At 44.1% G+C, this 16888-nt stretch overlaps 1 protein-coding gene across 1 annotated transcript in view; it reads left to right on the top strand.

Moving 5' to 3' along the window:
* Nucleotides 1-10775, top strand: part of LOC121626217 (serine/threonine-protein kinase DCLK2-like) — a 17858-nt gene extending 7083 nt beyond the window's left edge. Inside the window, exons 4-16 of the mRNA XM_041964556.1 lie at nucleotides 3034-3160; nucleotides 3280-3405; nucleotides 3497-3585; nucleotides 4136-4208; nucleotides 4689-4794; nucleotides 5437-5494; nucleotides 6099-6218; nucleotides 6299-6445; nucleotides 6778-6911; nucleotides 7000-7077; nucleotides 7280-7376; nucleotides 8164-8244; nucleotides 8383-10775. Coding sequence (XP_041820490.1) covers nucleotides 3034-3160; nucleotides 3280-3405; nucleotides 3497-3585; nucleotides 4136-4208; nucleotides 4689-4794; nucleotides 5437-5494; nucleotides 6099-6218; nucleotides 6299-6445; nucleotides 6778-6911; nucleotides 7000-7077; nucleotides 7280-7376; nucleotides 8164-8244; nucleotides 8383-8508 — 1362 coding nt within the window. The 3' untranslated portion in view covers nucleotides 8509-10775. The remainder of the gene's footprint in view (nucleotides 1-3033; nucleotides 3161-3279; nucleotides 3406-3496; nucleotides 3586-4135; nucleotides 4209-4688; nucleotides 4795-5436; nucleotides 5495-6098; nucleotides 6219-6298; nucleotides 6446-6777; nucleotides 6912-6999; nucleotides 7078-7279; nucleotides 7377-8163; nucleotides 8245-8382) is intronic.
* The last annotated feature ends 6113 nt before the right edge of the window (nucleotides 10776-16888 follow it).

Raw genomic sequence — 16888 nt, 5'->3', positions numbered from 1 at the left:
GCTGGTTCTGGTTGTTTTGACAACTTTGACAGTCTGTTCAGACGCTGAGCCACACAGACACCAAAATATGCACCACAGGAGCAGAAAATACCCAGAATGCAAAGCAGCGACACAGTAAATGAGTATTTTTAGGAAGGAGCAACCTTTCATGTTTGTTTTTCTTCACCGCACAGACTTTAACCATTGTTACTGCTCTTTTCATAAATGTAAAGTGGTTAGTCCAGGCAGGCAGGAGGAGTTGTTGAAATGCATTCTGGGAAACGTGGGAAGAGTCCAGTAAAGTAAGTCTTGAAGATCGTTCAGCTGCATCGTTTGCCACTGATGATTTGATCAAACTGTGTTATTATTTTTAACGTGTCGTCCTGATTCAAAGCAAAACGTCATGTTTTAAAGTAAATTTGGGTCTTTTATTAAAGAGCTGACGGTGAAGAGATGACAGGAAGTGGCGAGCAGGTTGCGGTGTGAAGAAGTGGAACTGTCTCGTTGATCGTCTGTGTGGTTTTGCATTTTCCACCGCACAGTAAATACTCATATCTGACAAATACTCCTCAGACTCCTGATCATTAAATTACTGCTGGAGTGTGTTGAACGGCAGCATCGATCCTGAAGCAACGAGCGTCTTTGATGAGTAACTGTCAGTCTGAGCCGTTGGAACAGTGAGCGCCGTCTCTTTGAAGCTCAATATTTGGCTCTTTTAGCTAAATGTGGCGTCTGTTCAAAGCCCTGAAACCGCCGGCGTCAGCTAAAGTTAGCTTCTCCTCCGCCGTGTTGAGCAGACTCTGAATACGCTCTGATCCTCTCTGGAGCTCTTTTGTGCCCTCGTATTGAGTTAAAGATTGTGGATTTAAACGTGTCACACGTTCTCTGGTGGGGGCTATTTTTACCACACACACACACACACACACTTACACTTTGAAGCTACAGATAAGTTGGCTGAGACACAATGACAGAGAGGAAGAAAAGCAGAGACAGCTTGTTGTAGTGAATGCAGCTTAGATTTGTACACACATCTCTCATGCACACACACACACACACACACACACACACACACACAACAAACACAATAAACACTTTCTCAGAATTCGCTCCAGTATCGTCCTTGAGAAAATAAGAGCGATGTTAGTGTACGCTGCCTTCAAAACAAAAGCATCCAGAACATTACAGCTCCTCAGCTTTCTTGCTCTTTTATTTTGACAAGGTTTCCCCTGATAATACGCAGCTTGTGTCAAATTTTGCATTTACTGTATTTGATCCATTTAACTTCTTTCTTCACAGTTTTTATACTTTTGCTTTAGTCAGACAGTCAGTCACGCTAACATGTGCAAATATCAGGTGACTGAACCTGCAGCAGTGGAGGAGTTCAGAAGAGTAGAGGAAGAAGCCTCGTCCACACTGTCTGTCGTCCTCCTTTTCTTCTTCTTCTTCTTCTTCTTCTTGTGTTTCTACAGTTGACCCAAACAGTGGCTGAAGTTCACAAGGTTTTCTTTCTTAAAATCATCATCTGAAACATCTGGCTTCACTTAATCATAATTTTCACCCATTCATCTTCATTAATACTGACCAAAAAAATCAATTGAAACAATAACTGGTGGCTTTATTGATGATGAAAATAATTGTTTGGTTGCATTCTTTCTTAGAGAGGAGTTTGAATAATCTTTCAACACATTAACATCTTTTCACCTGAGAGAGAGAGAGACGAAGGCTTTTATTTTGAAGGCGGCTTTTATTCTCTGTCTCAGACGGCTTCACTCTCTTCAGACTCAGTCAGTCTGAATGAAACAAGGCCGGAGTGTGTGCGTGTGTGTGCGTGTGTGTGTGTGTGTGTGTGTGTGTGAGTGTGTGTGAGTGTGAGTGTGAGTGTCCCCTCCCTTCATCCTTTCAGTTTGTGCAGCCACTTCAAGCAGCGGGACAGAAACCCCATCACACACACACACACACACACACACACACACACACACGCATTGACACTGCAGTGTGGTCACCATGGTAACCAGCCATCCAGTAACAACCCTTTCCTTGCTCCACACACACTCACACACACACACACACACACACACACACACACACACACACACACACACAGGCTGTGCAGTTCCGGAGGCGTTGAGTAAAAAGTGAAACGGGGGAAGTGATGGGACGGAGGAGGAGTGAGAGGTAACATCAAGGACAAAAGGGAGGAGGAAGTGAGGAGGAGGAGGAGGTGTAGAGCGGTGAGACTGAGGGAGGAAGAAGAAAAGGGTGGAAGATGTCAAGTTCTGGTGTAAATACACAATGAATCACATTTGGTGCGTGTGTGTGTGTTTGTGTGTGTGTCTCCTTAGCAACTGTACATCATTCCAGGACCCTGGTTCTGTCTCCATTGTTAATAAAATGTGATAAATGATAACATGTCAGTCACAGAGACGTTTTACTGCTGAGCGAGTACTTTTACTGTTAGTTCACTTTCAGTTGAGCAGGACTTTAAATTGTTATCAAGTATTTCTACTGTTACACTGCTGTGTTGGTACTTTTATTGAAGTAAAGGATCAGAATTATTGTTCCATCACTGCCACTTTGTGCTGTGACCGAATCCGAACTGTCTCTGTTTAATCTCACACTCACCTGTTCAGCTCCCACTCTCTCTCTGTCTCTCTCTCTGTCTGTCTCTCTCTCTCTCTCTCTCTCTCTCTCTCTGTCTCTCTGTCTCTGTCTGTCTCTCTCTCTGTCTGTCTCTCTCTCTGTCTGTCTCTCTCTCTCCCTAAATCTGCAACATTTTGGTGAATGATTTGTATTTAATCCTCAAGACAGTTCTTAGACAGCACAGAGTGTGTGTGTGTGTGTGTGTGTGTGTGTCCACTGAAACATTGCCAGCAGCAAACGTGATTTGAATATCCCCAGCTGTCGTCTGCTTTGTCACAAACACACACACACACACACTCACACACACACACACTCACACACTCACACACACGTGTATGCAATGCAGTGTTTCCAAAAGATTGACTAGTCAGTGTGTGTGTGTGTGTGTGTGTGTGTGTGTGTGTGTGTGTGTAGCTGACGTGTCTGCAGGACTTCTTCGGGGATGACGATGTGTTCATGGCCTGTGGGCCAGAGAAGTTTCGCTACGCTCAGGACGACTTTGTGCTCACACACAGCAGCAAAACACCGGCTTTTGTTAACGGTGAGACACACACACACACACAGAAAGAAACCAGTGATGAGTACAGTGCAGTAATTGATGTAGTAAACATACACATGAGGTCCTGAGGTTTCACTATTCACCTCTCTCTCTCTCTCCAGAGTGCAGAGCTAAGGCGTCTCGCTCCACCACGGCTCCAAAAACTCCCAAGACTCCTAGCGGCTCCGGCTTCTCCTCCTCTAAGACTCCACCAAAAGGCCCGTCCAGGACCAAATCACCTGGCCCAGGTGGGACCCTCTAAATCACCTTGACATGCTCTGTGCTTATGGCTACCACATTATTTTGACCAATCAGATGGCTCCTGTCTCTTGTGTGTAGCCAATGAGTCGTCAGGATCGCAGTCGGCTGGGAAGTCGTCCAGGTCCAGCCCCTCCTCCACCAGCCCCGGGACACGACGCAGCCTGAAGGTCAGATTGATTGATTGAGTTGTGATCAGCGTTAGCAGTAACAGCTGGATTAGCCAATAAATACGGTCTCTTATTTTGAAATCTGCTAGCCGCTACTGTTTAGCCATGTTAGCATCATTGATCCAGACTGAAATATCTGCTGGATGGATTGAGATGACATTTTACACACATATTCATGCTCCCTGGAGGATGAATCCCACTGACTCTGGTGATTCTCTGACTTTCCCTGTAGCGCCACCTGCAGGTTGATGTGTGGTTTTCAGTGAACATTAAATTTGGCTGACACATTCATGTTCCCTGCAGGATGAAGTAGAATAACTTTGATGATCCTTTGACTTTCCATCAATCAATACTTTGGTTCATGCCTAAATACCCCAAAAAACTGATGACATTCCCATCAGCCTCAGCTGCAGTTAGCATTTAGTGCTAATTAGCAAATGTTAGCATGCTAACACAGTAAACTAAGATGTATTGCATCGCTACATACAGCCTCACAGAGCTGCTAGCATCACTGGTAAGCTGCCATATTTCTTCTTTTTCTTCTGTCTAGATGTCTCCTCGTCGTGATTCCTCCACCGACGTGAACGGTGAGGCCGAGCAGCCGGACGACACCGCCGTCGAAGGTGTGTGTGTGTGTTTGTGTGGGGCTTATTTTAAACCAGATGTATTTAAAGTGTTGGCCCACTTTAGCCCCGAGCTAAGACTGACAAAGCTTTGAGCAGCAGATCTTTAGAGAAACGCTCCGAGGTGGTGAGTCCGACTCAGGGCTCAGTGGTTCAGACTGTTAGACAGCCGCTGGAAGGTTCTGAGGCTTTGGGATTTTAGCATCTAAGTGAATTTTTAAAAACAGCATCTCAAGGAAAGACTGAAGAGTCCTAAAAAAAGCTCCTCTGCAGCTCGAAAGCCTCGAGCCTCACGAGTGTTTGAAAGTCAACACGGCGAAACCTCTGAAGCAGAAGAGACGCAGCGGCTCAGAGTGTGAACAGGTGACGGAAAACCTTTGAGTTTCAAACCAAATGAAAGCCGCTCGGCCGCGTAAAGGTCGACCTGTAGCAGAGTCAGTGAGAGCTTAAAGTCACCACCCTCCCTCCTTCTCCTCACAGTCAACGGCAACCGGTCCGTTTCCTCCTCCATCATCAACGAGAAGTACCAAGTCGGCAAGGTGATCGGAGACGGAAACTTTGCTGTGGTGAAAGAGTGCGTGGAGAGGTGAGAAGTGAAAATGCTCATTAGAAAAGAACCTTTTTTTAAACACTTCATGGATTCATTTAGAGCATTTCAACAGAACAGCATTAACAGCTGCAGGAGGCCCTTTACATCATGGATACAGAGATTACTGCAAATCTAAATGTAACTAAATCAGTATCAACAAGCAAAAAAAATCATCAAAATATCAAAATGACAATAATAGAAGACATGAAAATGTTTATTCAACAAGTATTAATAAGCTTATACTGTTTGTCGGTTTATTAGGAAATCATTAAAAAGGATATTTCATCATCAAACAGTGAATCTGGTCTGTGTGGTTTCCTAACAAAGATAATTAACTTTATTATTATTCAGGTTATTTTAATGAAACAGTTGCTGATTAACTTCTCAAACATGAGGATTTCCTGCTTCGTCCTGTTTCGTATCACTTTAAGCTGAATGTTTTCTGACTGTTGTTCCAACAAAGCAACACGTTTGAAGACGAGTCAGAACCAGCAGGGGGAGACATACTCACTTTTTTACCATTCTCTGCCCACTCATTGATTTAGAAAATAATTGATAGATTAATTAATAGCAGTCTGTTAGTTGCAGCTCTAGTTTGACGGACTACTGCTCACGTTTCTGTTGTGTTTTGATTGACAGGTCGACGGGACAAGAGTATGCTCTGAAGATCATCGACAAAGCTCGCTGCTGCGGGAAGGTAACACACATTTATAGCATTCATGCTCCTGAATCGCTCTAAGACTGAATGAGGAATCAGATCCAGACCTGCTGCTCACATCTGCAGAGATCATTATCTCACTTACACCTAGAGCTGAATTTTAAAACCTTCGGCCAATTAGAAATGAGCATTTATCCATATCGTGAACTAAGCTACAGCATTGGTTGCAAACGTTAGCTCATGTGGCTAATGCTACATCACTATCCCACAGGTAAAATCCCTCCTCCACATTAGTCCTGAAGTTGAGTTTAAAGCTTCATCCGTCTTTCAAACGCGGCACTGCGGAACGCAACATGTGTAGTTCAGGGCGGCTGGGAAATGGGAGAATTACCCACAAATACACAGAAGCTCAGCAGCTACTGAAGCAAAAGACGAGTGACTGGCATTGATCAACACCCGTGAAGCTCCCTGATAGATTGTCACTTTGTCCAGAAATGTGCTAAAATATTCCTGACTGCACCTTTAAGCTCTGAACGTTTGCTTTTCAAGGCTCTGAGAGTTATTTTAGGCGATCAGGATGTGATAGTCACTCTGTGTGTGTGTGTGTGTGTGTGTGTTTGTGTGTGTGTGTGTGTGTGAACAGGAGCATCTGATAGAAAATGAAGTGGCGGTGCTGCGGAGGGTTCGACATCCCAGCATCATCCAGCTAATCGAGGTGGACGAAACGCCCAGTCAGCTGTTCCTGGTCATGGAGCTCGTCAAGGTGCCTCACCTTCTTCCTCTTTCCTTCCTGGTTTCCGTTTCTTCTTCCTGTTGCTATTTCCGTGTCTCCGCCTCTTTCAGGGTGGCGACCTGTTTGACGCCATCACCTCCTCCACAAAGTACAGCGAGCGTGACGCCAGCGCCATGGTGTTCAACCTGGCGGGAGCCATCAAGTACCTGCACCGAATGAACATCGTCCACCGAGACATCAAGCCAGAGAACCTGCTGGTACACACACACACACACACACACACGACCTATAGCTGTTAAAAATACAGTAAAGAAATAGTTCAACATTTTTGGAAATGCATACTTTCATTTTTCTTAAGATTTGTACTGTCGAGTCTGTAAGCTACAACCAGTTAGCTTAGCTTAGCACAAAGACTGGAAACGGGGAAACAGCTAGCCTGTCTCTGTCCACAGGTGACAAAATCCACCCAGCAGCGCCTCTAAAGCTCACTCATGAGCACGTTGCTGTTTAATTTGCACAAATTGAAGCTGTGTTGAATGAGTGTAACTGTACTCCTCGTGTGTATTTGAACTGTTTGTGTGGACTGCAGGTGTGCGAGTATCCGGACGGCACTAAATCACTGAAGCTGGGGGACTTTGGTTTGGCGACAGTGGTGGAGGGGCCGCTGTACACGGTGTGCGGCACGCCGACCTACGTCGCCCCGGAGATCATCGCTGAGACGGGGTGAGAGGAAGAGCTGAAAGTCGGTTTCTGGGTAGAAGAAGTGAACTGATGGGTGTATTAAACTGTGTGTGTGTGTGTGTGTGTGCAGGTATGGTCTGAAGGTGGATATCTGGGCGGCGGGAGTGATCACCTACATCCTGCTGTGTGGATTCCCGCCATTTAGAAGGTCAGTGTATAGAAAGATTTCCAATAATCAATAAAGCCCACTAGATTAATTCAGTTGATTGGATTTATTTGTTGTTAATGAATTAATTTATTTCTCTAATGTCGAGTCTTATTTCGTATGATATTAAACATGAGGTCACTGTGGTGCAGCGGATTCATCGTTTGTCCCTCCTCTTCCTCCTCCTCCTCCTCCTCCTCCTCAGTGAGAACAATGTGCAGGAGGAGCTGTTCGATCAGATCCTCAGAGGGAAGCTGGAGTTTCCATCTCCAGACTGGGACGCCATCAGCCTGCCAGCGAAGGTACGTCGCTCACGCTGACAGCGAACGTGTCGTGTGATGGAGCGTTCACATGCTGGGGAGGAGAGTCAGACATCAGGGCTCCAGTCAGCGGAAAAACAAACAAAAGTTAATTCTGTCGTCCTGAGTGAGAAACTCAACCTGTGTGGACGATACTTCACTTATTTACATCAACATTTTATTTATGAATTACGTTTTTAACACCTGTTTGTAGTGTTGGAGAAGTACTCACATATTTACCTAAGATAAAGTAGCAATACTACAGTGTACAAATACTCTGTTACAAGTAAAAGTACTGCATTTAAATTCTTGACTTAAAATTACAGAAGTATGAAATATCAAAATATATTTAAAGTACAATTAGTAAAAGTACTGCAGAATGGTCCATTAATTTTTTTAATGGAATTTCACTAAAGGATCAATAAAGTCTTTTTTTAAATCCATCATAATACTTTATAATTTATTTGTTTATTATAGTTTGTATTACTAATCTGAACATGCAAAGTCACTACATGTATTAATGAATGTATCTGAGTAAAATGTTTAATATTTCACTCTGAATTGAACTAGAAGAAAATGAAAATACTCTGTACAGTACTTTATTAGATGTACTTAGTTACTTTCCACCGCTGGCTGTTTGGGTGACCACAACACAACATCTGTCCTCTGTGACAGATTCTCTTCAATAACTAAGTCGTTTACCTGCAAACACGATCCTCACGAGATTCAACACAACATGAATCCAGATGTTTACTGCAGGCCGCTGACGGTCACATGACTCGTTCCGCAGATGCTGATTAGTCAGATGCTGCAGGTGAACGTGGACACTCGTTTCACTGCCGAGGAGGTCCTGTCACACCCCTGGGTGACGGTAAGAGCTCGCACGCACACACACACACACACCTTGGTTTTCCGGGTTTGGAAATCATGTTGTTACTTAGAGTACAAAAGTAATCTGAGTACTCGCTCTGGTAACTACAGCTTGTCACTGATGTGTGTGTTTGTTTAGGATGATGCTCCCGTAGACTTCAACACTGTGAGCAGCACTGAGGACCAGACCAGTGGAGACGCACTGGAAGCAGAGCATGAATCACCAGTACTGGAAACCAAACAAGTTCCTTCACCGCTGGTCTAGAACTCGCCCCCCTTTCATCCACTGGAAACTCGAAACTGCTTGTTTGATCTACTGGAACCCCGTAACGTCTCTGTTCCTTCACCTTCATTGTAGAACACTTAGTTTTATCTACTGGAAGTCAAACAGGTACACTACCATCTGGTCTAGGATGGGACCTGTTTTTCCCAGACTGGAAACTGGATGAGTTTTCTCAAATCTGAACCAGAATACATCACCATGCATCAGACTTTTTATCTACTGGAAACCAGTTCCCTCATTTTTGATCTAGAACGCGTTCCCATTCATTGACTGAAAACTGAGCAAGTTCCCTTAGATCTGGTCTAGAATCATTCCTGTTTCATCTACTAGAATCCATCAAGATCAGCCACCTTTGGTCCAGAACATGCCCCCAGTCATCTACTGAAAAACTGAGCAAGTTCCCTCAGATCTGGTCTACAATCTGCCCCATTTTGTCTACTGAAAACCAAACAAATGCCCCAACTGAGCAGCTTGCCTCACTGCTGGTCTGGAAGTGTCCTGGTGTTTCTACTGGACACAGAACCAGTTCCTTTACTTCTTGTCCAGAAGGTTCCCTCACCTCTGGTCTAGAATGTGTTCCATTTAATTTATTGGAAACCAAACAGGTTCCATCAAATCTGGTCGAGAACATGTTCGCTTTCATGAACTGGAAACCAAATTCCCTAAAATCTGCTCTAGAACTCGACCGGTTCTTCAACTGAAAACCAAATGAGTTTCCTCTCCAACCAACTGGAAACCAAATCAGTTCTCAAATCTCTGGTCTAAAACATGTCCAACAACAAACCCACAAGTTCTACAAGAACTTCACCCTTTCTTTCCACGTTCTTGATTTATGAACCCAAACTCCTCCTTTACTTCGAGTCTAGAATCACTTCGGTTCTGCTCGACAACAGATAAGCTTCCCTCTTGTTGGTCGTTAAAGTCATTCAGATTGATCTACTGGAACCGAACAGGATTCCTCGCTCTCAGTCTAGGACACATGCTGTTTGCTCCACTGGACCTAAATCCAGTTCTCCATTGTCATTTCCAGGTAATCTCATAGAAACGGTCCTTACCTCTGGTCGGACCAGCATTTACTCTACTGAAGACTTTCACAAGTCCGTCTCTGCTGCTGTACTGGAAAGTATTACCTTCTCTTTGATGAAATCATTAAGAGTCAAACTCATTTTGTTGGACACTAATGAAGTCACCTCACTGCTGTTTGAAGGACAAACACCATATAAACACTGGGACACATTAAGGTGCTATTGGACACATCCTGTTTCATCACCCGGTGTCTCACGGGGCTGGACCCAGTTCCTGAAAATGGCCGTTACCTCTCGTCTGACTGACGTTCAACTCCAAGGCTCTGAAGAAGGCATAACACCACTTTCATAAGGATATAAACAACTGATTGATGAACAAACCTTCCCTCTGGTTGAGGGACTATTTTCTCTGTAGTCCCTGCCGCTCGGCAACCAGGATGTCTTCCATTTATTCTGGGAAACGTCCCATTTCTTCTGCCTTTACCCTCCAGCTCTCCTTCCGCTGACCTGAAGGATGAAAGATGCCTGCCGACCCAAGGAGACGTCTGAGTGCTGTCCCTGTTTATGCTGCCGATGAATTCCTCCTGATATGTCCCCAGGTCCGACCCCTCAGACCCCTCAGACCCCAGCACTTGTCATCGGCTGTATAAACAGAAGGCTCATTGTTTTTACCTTTGTTTTTGAAAGGAGCGGATTGGCTTAAAGGAATAGTTTGACGTTTGGGGAAATACGCCTTCTTACCGAGTGTTGGATGAGGAAATTTGTACTATTCTCATGTCTGTACGTAAAGCCTGGAGCTGGAGCCTGGTGGTGATTAGCCTAGCTTAGCCTAAAGACCAAAGGAGGCTAAAAGAACCAGGGGGTGGGGGGAAAATGCTACTTTGTCTTATCCATAGTTAAAAAAAAGGGAAACTGTGCTCTCGTTCACAGAGAAATTATTCCAAAACCACAAAGTGTTGTTTGAACAATAGTTTTCAGACGGATTGAAGAAACGAGATGCAGTGTGTGAGCAGTAAATCAGCTTTGGAGGTGTCGGTAGACGCATTTTTGAGCTTTGAATAGAGCCTGGCTAGCTGTTTCCCCTGTTTCCAGTCTTTATGCTAAGCTAGGCTAATTACCTCAACTTAAGACAGTGAAGAAGTATTTCCCAAAACGTGGAACCAAGCGTTTTAACTTGAGTACGTTCCTCCAAATGTTCTTTTTAAAACCCAACATCCGTTTGGATTTCAGTAGCTTTTTTTTTTTTTTTTCAAACCTTTTAACTTTAAAAAATATTCGGAATAAAAACAAGTTGTGGGATTTGTTTATGAGCCTTGTGGACATGGACTCAGTGCCCCCCCCCACTCCCCTGAAGGACACTTCCTATCACCCGGCTCCTGTCCTTCAGCTGCTCCCGGGCTTCGTACTGTAACTCAGATTCACTGAGCGACTTCCAAACCTCACGTTTCAGAACAGTTTAGTTCGTACCTGCAGTTTGACGGAGGCCAAGGGCACGTTCGAGTCCAAACCCCGAGCCCCCTGCCTCTCCTCCCGCCTGCGGTTAACGGAGGACAAAATGTTGTAGATACTGTAAATATCATCCCGTCTGTTGGTGTCTGTCTGTGTGAGTCGGTTGTGACGTAGGGAAACAGTAGCAGTTTGAAAAAAAATACATACGACAATGAAGAGAAACAATCTCATCGTAGACATGACGTGACGTCAGCACCCTGAAAACAAACCTCGCTTCCTGAAAATGATTTTCCACATTGATATTAAAACATTTTGACATTTTGAAATCTACAGTGGTGGGATGTAACTGAGTACAGGTACTCAGATACTGTACTTAAGTATCTGTCTTTTACTTGAGTGATCCCCTTTAATGACACTTCAGAGAGAATTATTGTTTTTACTCCATTAAACAGCTGGAGCTACTTTACAGATGTTGGTCTGACAAAACGAGACATTTAATAATCGTTAGCCGCGGTCTAATTAGCTCCACCTCTAACAACCATGACAGCAGATTCTGAAAAAGAAAAATCAGGTCGCTGAGAAATAAAACAGACTGAGATCACCTGCTGATCCTCTCTGACATAAACTCACCTGAAAACAGCACAAAGTAAATATATTTAATGTTTGACCTCATCAGCTTCATTGATTTTTGTAAATATCTGCTGATTCTGAATCTGATGCAGCAACACGTTTCAAACACGTTGTGACAGGAGCAGCTAAAGACTGGGAAAGATGTGGAACGCTCCAAAAACACCTGTTTGGATCATTCCACAGGTAAACAGGCTGATTGGTAACAGGTGAGAGTATCATGATTGAAAGGCTCAGTGGTTCACAGCGAGGATGGAGCGAGGGTCAACACTTTGTCAACACCTGATTGGATAAAGGAGATTAACACCTGGACTTAGGAACACTTCAGGAGTCCAGACTTTTGGAATCAGGGCTTTAAATTAACTCTAGGGGCAGTTTCCTGATGATACTTACATACTTTAACTTGACTTCTACTTGTAATGGAGTATTTTTACAGCATAGTATTAGTACTTTTGCTTAAGTAAAGGATCTGAGTACTTCCTCGCCACTGAAAATGTATTTTCGTTCCTAATTGAAATTAAAAAAACAGGATGAAAAAAACAGATTCAAGGTTTGGGAGGGTTGCTGACGGACTGTAACGAAAGAGTTCTTACCTTAAAGTCCAGTTCCTGATCGATCTGGTAGCAACTGTTGCCCGGCAACAAAAGGACTGGACAGCGATGGATCTCTTTCCTTATATGGTCATGTGTCTGTGAGATGTGACATCCATCAATCATATCGCTCCATCCACTCACCATCATGTCTGTTGATGTTACTGGTTATAAGAATCACTGAGAGTGTGTGTGTGTGTGTAAATAGGTGTGTGAGGGGTCTCCACAGTGTGACGTTTTCAGTATAAATCATGTGGACAGTGTGAGGTTCAGTGTGTGTTTTGTGTGAGTGTGTGTCTGCAGAAAGGGGAGGGGTCACCTTTTTTACAGCTTGAGAAGAATCGTCAGTCGTCATCTGGATAAATGTGTTGACCTGATGCAGTGTTATGACCTTACCGTGACCTTTGAACTTAGCACGACCTTTCCATGGCCTTGACCTTTGGCCGGAGCCACCGATGAAGAGTTTGGTGCGGATGTGCCGCGCTGCAGACGCTGAGCGGACGACTGCGGGGACTAAACGTTAAATAAACCGATCGAAGATTCGGCATCGCAGACATTCCTAAATTACACCTGTCGCTCAGATTTACAGGTGAGATCACGCGATCCGAGTAGCCATCTTGCCAGGGTTCAAATTATGCGCTGGTGGTGCACGCGACCGTGTTGTGGACCAATCAGCGCCCGATGAGGAACTACTGGCACCTGCAGGGGCCATTATAGCCACCACTGAAAACAATGGCGGCTATAAAGAGGTTAGCGTAGATGCTGCTGTAGCATCGTTAATCTGATTGGTTGACGTTAGTTGATTAATTGTGACAGACAGATGGTTCATCCCATCACTTCTCAACAGCGAGTTACAGTCCAGCAGAAGTCGAGTCTGGTTCCTCGCCGGCCGACTGACGCCATCCTCGTCTCATGAACACGTCAAGAAAACCACTGCGTCTTATTTCTTGCACCAGCGCAGAGTCTCCACTAGAGGTGTAACGACACATTTTACTCAGAATGTGTTCACTGATATTTTTAAAAAGTTCAGAACAAAAACAGATAGTGAGGATTCCCCGTTTTCTCTCAGCACTACACTGGAAAGGTGTTAAATTTTGCACTTTCTTAGTCTGGATGACACTTTTCTTTCAGATCATCATTAAAACCGAACTTAAACGTGTTACAATCCTGGACTCAGAGGCAGCAGGCAACAAAAACAACGTTAAAAATGAAAACAGATTTTAAGAGGCTGAATGGATTAAATTTTGTTGATTATTGTGACACATTTTTAGCACCTTAAATATTTATAATGTTTTGTTACACCTCTACAAAAATCTACATTTTTGTTCATTTGTTTAACGTCCTGGAAAACCTCCGTCTAGATGAACCATCGTGAAGTCGTCTCTGTGCTAAAGCTAATTATTACGATAACAGTAATTATCGTGGACACATCCGTCAGACTCTTTTTTCGGTGGCTCGACCTTTGACCTTCTATGCCTGCTATGAGCCCAGTAGTCTTAATTCTTTTCTCTTTGCTTTATACCAAACCAGAAGGAGCCTTCTGTCGACGCTGTTAGCGCTGCAGCCACACCTGAGTCAGTTCCCACTGTTCGACGCTGCAGTTTCTGCTTCAGCCCCCACCCTGCGTCGTGCTGCGTTCACTTCCCGGAAAAAAAGACGACATATCAGAGCAACCGACTTTTAGATAAAACTCTGACGATTCAATTTAATGTCGACTGATGAATCGTGAAAACACGGTTCCCTCAAAGTTCCTTCAAACTGTGACCTCACTGGGACTTGAATGCAGCTTGAACTCACGGGGGGTGGATTTCAGAGTGATCTGACTCAGGGCGGCGCTCGTTATTAGGCCCTTTGTGTGTGTTTTTATCAAATGCAGTGTGTGTATGTGTGTGTGGTCATTTCACATCATGCCTCATGTTAGACAGGAACTGATTTTTTTAATTAAGTGCAGTAGACAGATTAGGGTTTTGAACCAAACTGGGCTGGTTTTCCTGAAACGAATCTCTGAGTCTGAGGCTGATTTAGGTTCAGTTCCATCAGTAAAGCGTAATAAAAGAGGATTTGTGCTAAATCAGGTTTATACCTCTCGGTACAAAGATTCTCACGTGTTTTCATTTTGAAGACAATCCTTTTTCCAGAATGACGAAACTGAGGTGAACTGAAACTGTGTTTTAAACGCTCGGCTGTTTCTGACTGCGAGGCGCTTTTAGGAAAACCAGTCCTGGCTCGAAGTGGACGGAGATGTGAGAACATGTTTTGATGCTAACAGCGATCTGTAATGTGATGTGTGTCGATATGAAACTTGTATGTTTGCCGGGGTCGGGGTGCAGACCAAGACGAACCCTGATTTGGATCGAGAAACGATGCGTTCAACTGTGACAATAAAAACTGATGCAGCGGCATCGTGTTCTGCCGTCTTCTTGCTGTCTTGTTGCTGTGTCGGCTGGTTGTTGAAATGTGGGACCAGAGGGCGGAGATACGTGTTTTTACATTCGTTACAGCTGGTGCAGAGCTGCAGTAGAAACAAACCAACACTGCTCCGGTATCCTGGGATCAGTTTTTATCGAGTGCAAAGCAAATAAATCACCCGTCGTGCTTGCAGGTGTTTACACTCCCCCGGGCGCCCCCGGCCCCCCGGCCGAGAGGCACAACGCCGGCTGGCTGAGCATGTTTCCTCTGAGGAGGACTCTTGGCTAAACTCAGTAATCCAGCTCATGTCTCTCACATGAGCTGCAGAGAGCCGGTGAAGTGCAAACCTGCAAGTGTAACACACTGGACCACTTTTACTCCACCACAAACATGCACCCGCTCCACCCCCTGAACACCCCACTCAGATCACTGCACAACACAGATGACATACACACGGCGGCTGAAGAGGACTGAACCGTCCAGGACGGCAGTCAGGCGATGGATGGCACATGCATCAGGACTGAGAGTCTCTGAGACCCTGAACACACCACGTACTCGCTGACACCGTCCTCACGAGTCAACTTCTGTGAGCCTCGTCTGCCAAAACCATCATTAGGTTCATCAACCACAAACTCACCAAACAGGCAGGCAGGGGGGTCACATGGACACAGGATAGACAGAACCTCAAGAAGGCCGTCAAATCTGCCGAGGAGGCTGAATGGAAGTAAACCCCCCATTTATATAATAAAGATCTAAACTGTAAAGGAGCAGCAAGTTTCTGAATTCTGAAAGTTAAAAGTCAGATTATTTCAAACAGAAACAGTGAAGTTTGATACCTCTTTTCATACTTTGCTTCACCACTTGTTGTTTTTGACCATCATAAACGTACCGAGCCGGAGCAGCTCTCACACACAGAGGACCCGGTGTCTTCGCCGTCACCCCTCGCTGTCATGGATGTGATGGCAGGTGTGACCAGAGAAAAACTACAGAAAAGGCCTTCAGCGGAGCCCACGACCGGAGCCAAGCTCTTTAAGAACAGGATCCAAACACAGCACACAGACGTAATGAAGAGGCAGCCACGATGAACATGTTCATCATCTGGTGCGGTCAGTTTCTACAGGACCGCCAAGACGAGTAGAGATTACTTTAATTTACAAGTAATAAGAACATTTTCTGTTGGATGAATTGAATACCTACAGCAGTTTTATTGAGAATATTTCTCCCAATTACTTCATAAACTACGATGAATTTGTAAAATGTAATACATTTGAGCCACTGATGTTAATTCACAGAATCAGACTGTGTTCATGTTGAGTGTTAAAAGTCTCATTGTTCCAATCATCCAGTCATTAATTTATCAATTAATCTGAATTATTAATGCAGAAATTCTACCAAACTTCTAAGACAATTGACTTAGTTTAATGAACATACACAAAATATTTCAGCATGATAAAGTACATCAAGCTGATATGATATCTTATTTTTCCCTGAATATTGTCTGGCAGGCAGAGCTTCCTGTCTAGCTATGGACCCCCCCAACAAACTCCACTGATCAAACAGGTCTCTTGAGGGTTATGATGGTTAGGTAGATTGATAGGTTGGGTATCTATCACAGAGGTGGAGATGGAACTGAAAAGCAGCCTGAGAGCTCAGACTCAGGGTAAAACTCTTTTCACTGCTGCTCATGTTAAAGAATGAATGGATAAGACTAATATCTGGATGTGTTACTGACTCGGTTGGACAGTGTGTCCACAGTACAACCTCTGATGAAACAGAGCAGCCACCAATAGAAGAAGTCAAAAGAAAGGAAAAAAAAAAACAATTATTAAAATGTCTCAAAGTTTTATTCGTATTAAAAACTTGGAATGTTCGGTTACACATAAAACATCTCTTATAATCGCGACATCGTGTGTTTTTCTCCCTCACGCACACAAATAAGCGTTACACTCAATACATTTGCACACTGACAGTCTAACAGGTTAAAGACACCGCAGGTAAAACTTCCTCTTGGATGAGCTGCCACCAAATTAGCCGTGATGACGCCTGAAACGGATCAACAGAAAGCTACAAACACTGACTGTTTGTTGAGACTCGTTCTGACTGATGGTGAAATTTCCTGTTTTGAAGTGTTATTAAGAAACAAAGTGTGAACATTTCCCCACAGTTCTTTCACGACTGTCAGTTTCTTTCGTATTGCATCAGACAAATAAACGCAGATCTTTCCTTCACTGGCAATAAATAAACTTTTGTTCCTGTCCCACT

Source organism: Chelmon rostratus, chromosome 23 (assembly GCF_017976325.1).
Source record: "Chelmon rostratus isolate fCheRos1 chromosome 23, fCheRos1.pri, whole genome shotgun sequence".
Lineage (NCBI taxonomy): Eukaryota > Metazoa > Chordata > Actinopteri > Chaetodontiformes > Chaetodontidae > Chelmon > Chelmon rostratus.
The sequence above is the reverse complement of the archived record's forward strand: the minus strand, read 5'-3'. Positions and strand labels throughout refer to the sequence as shown.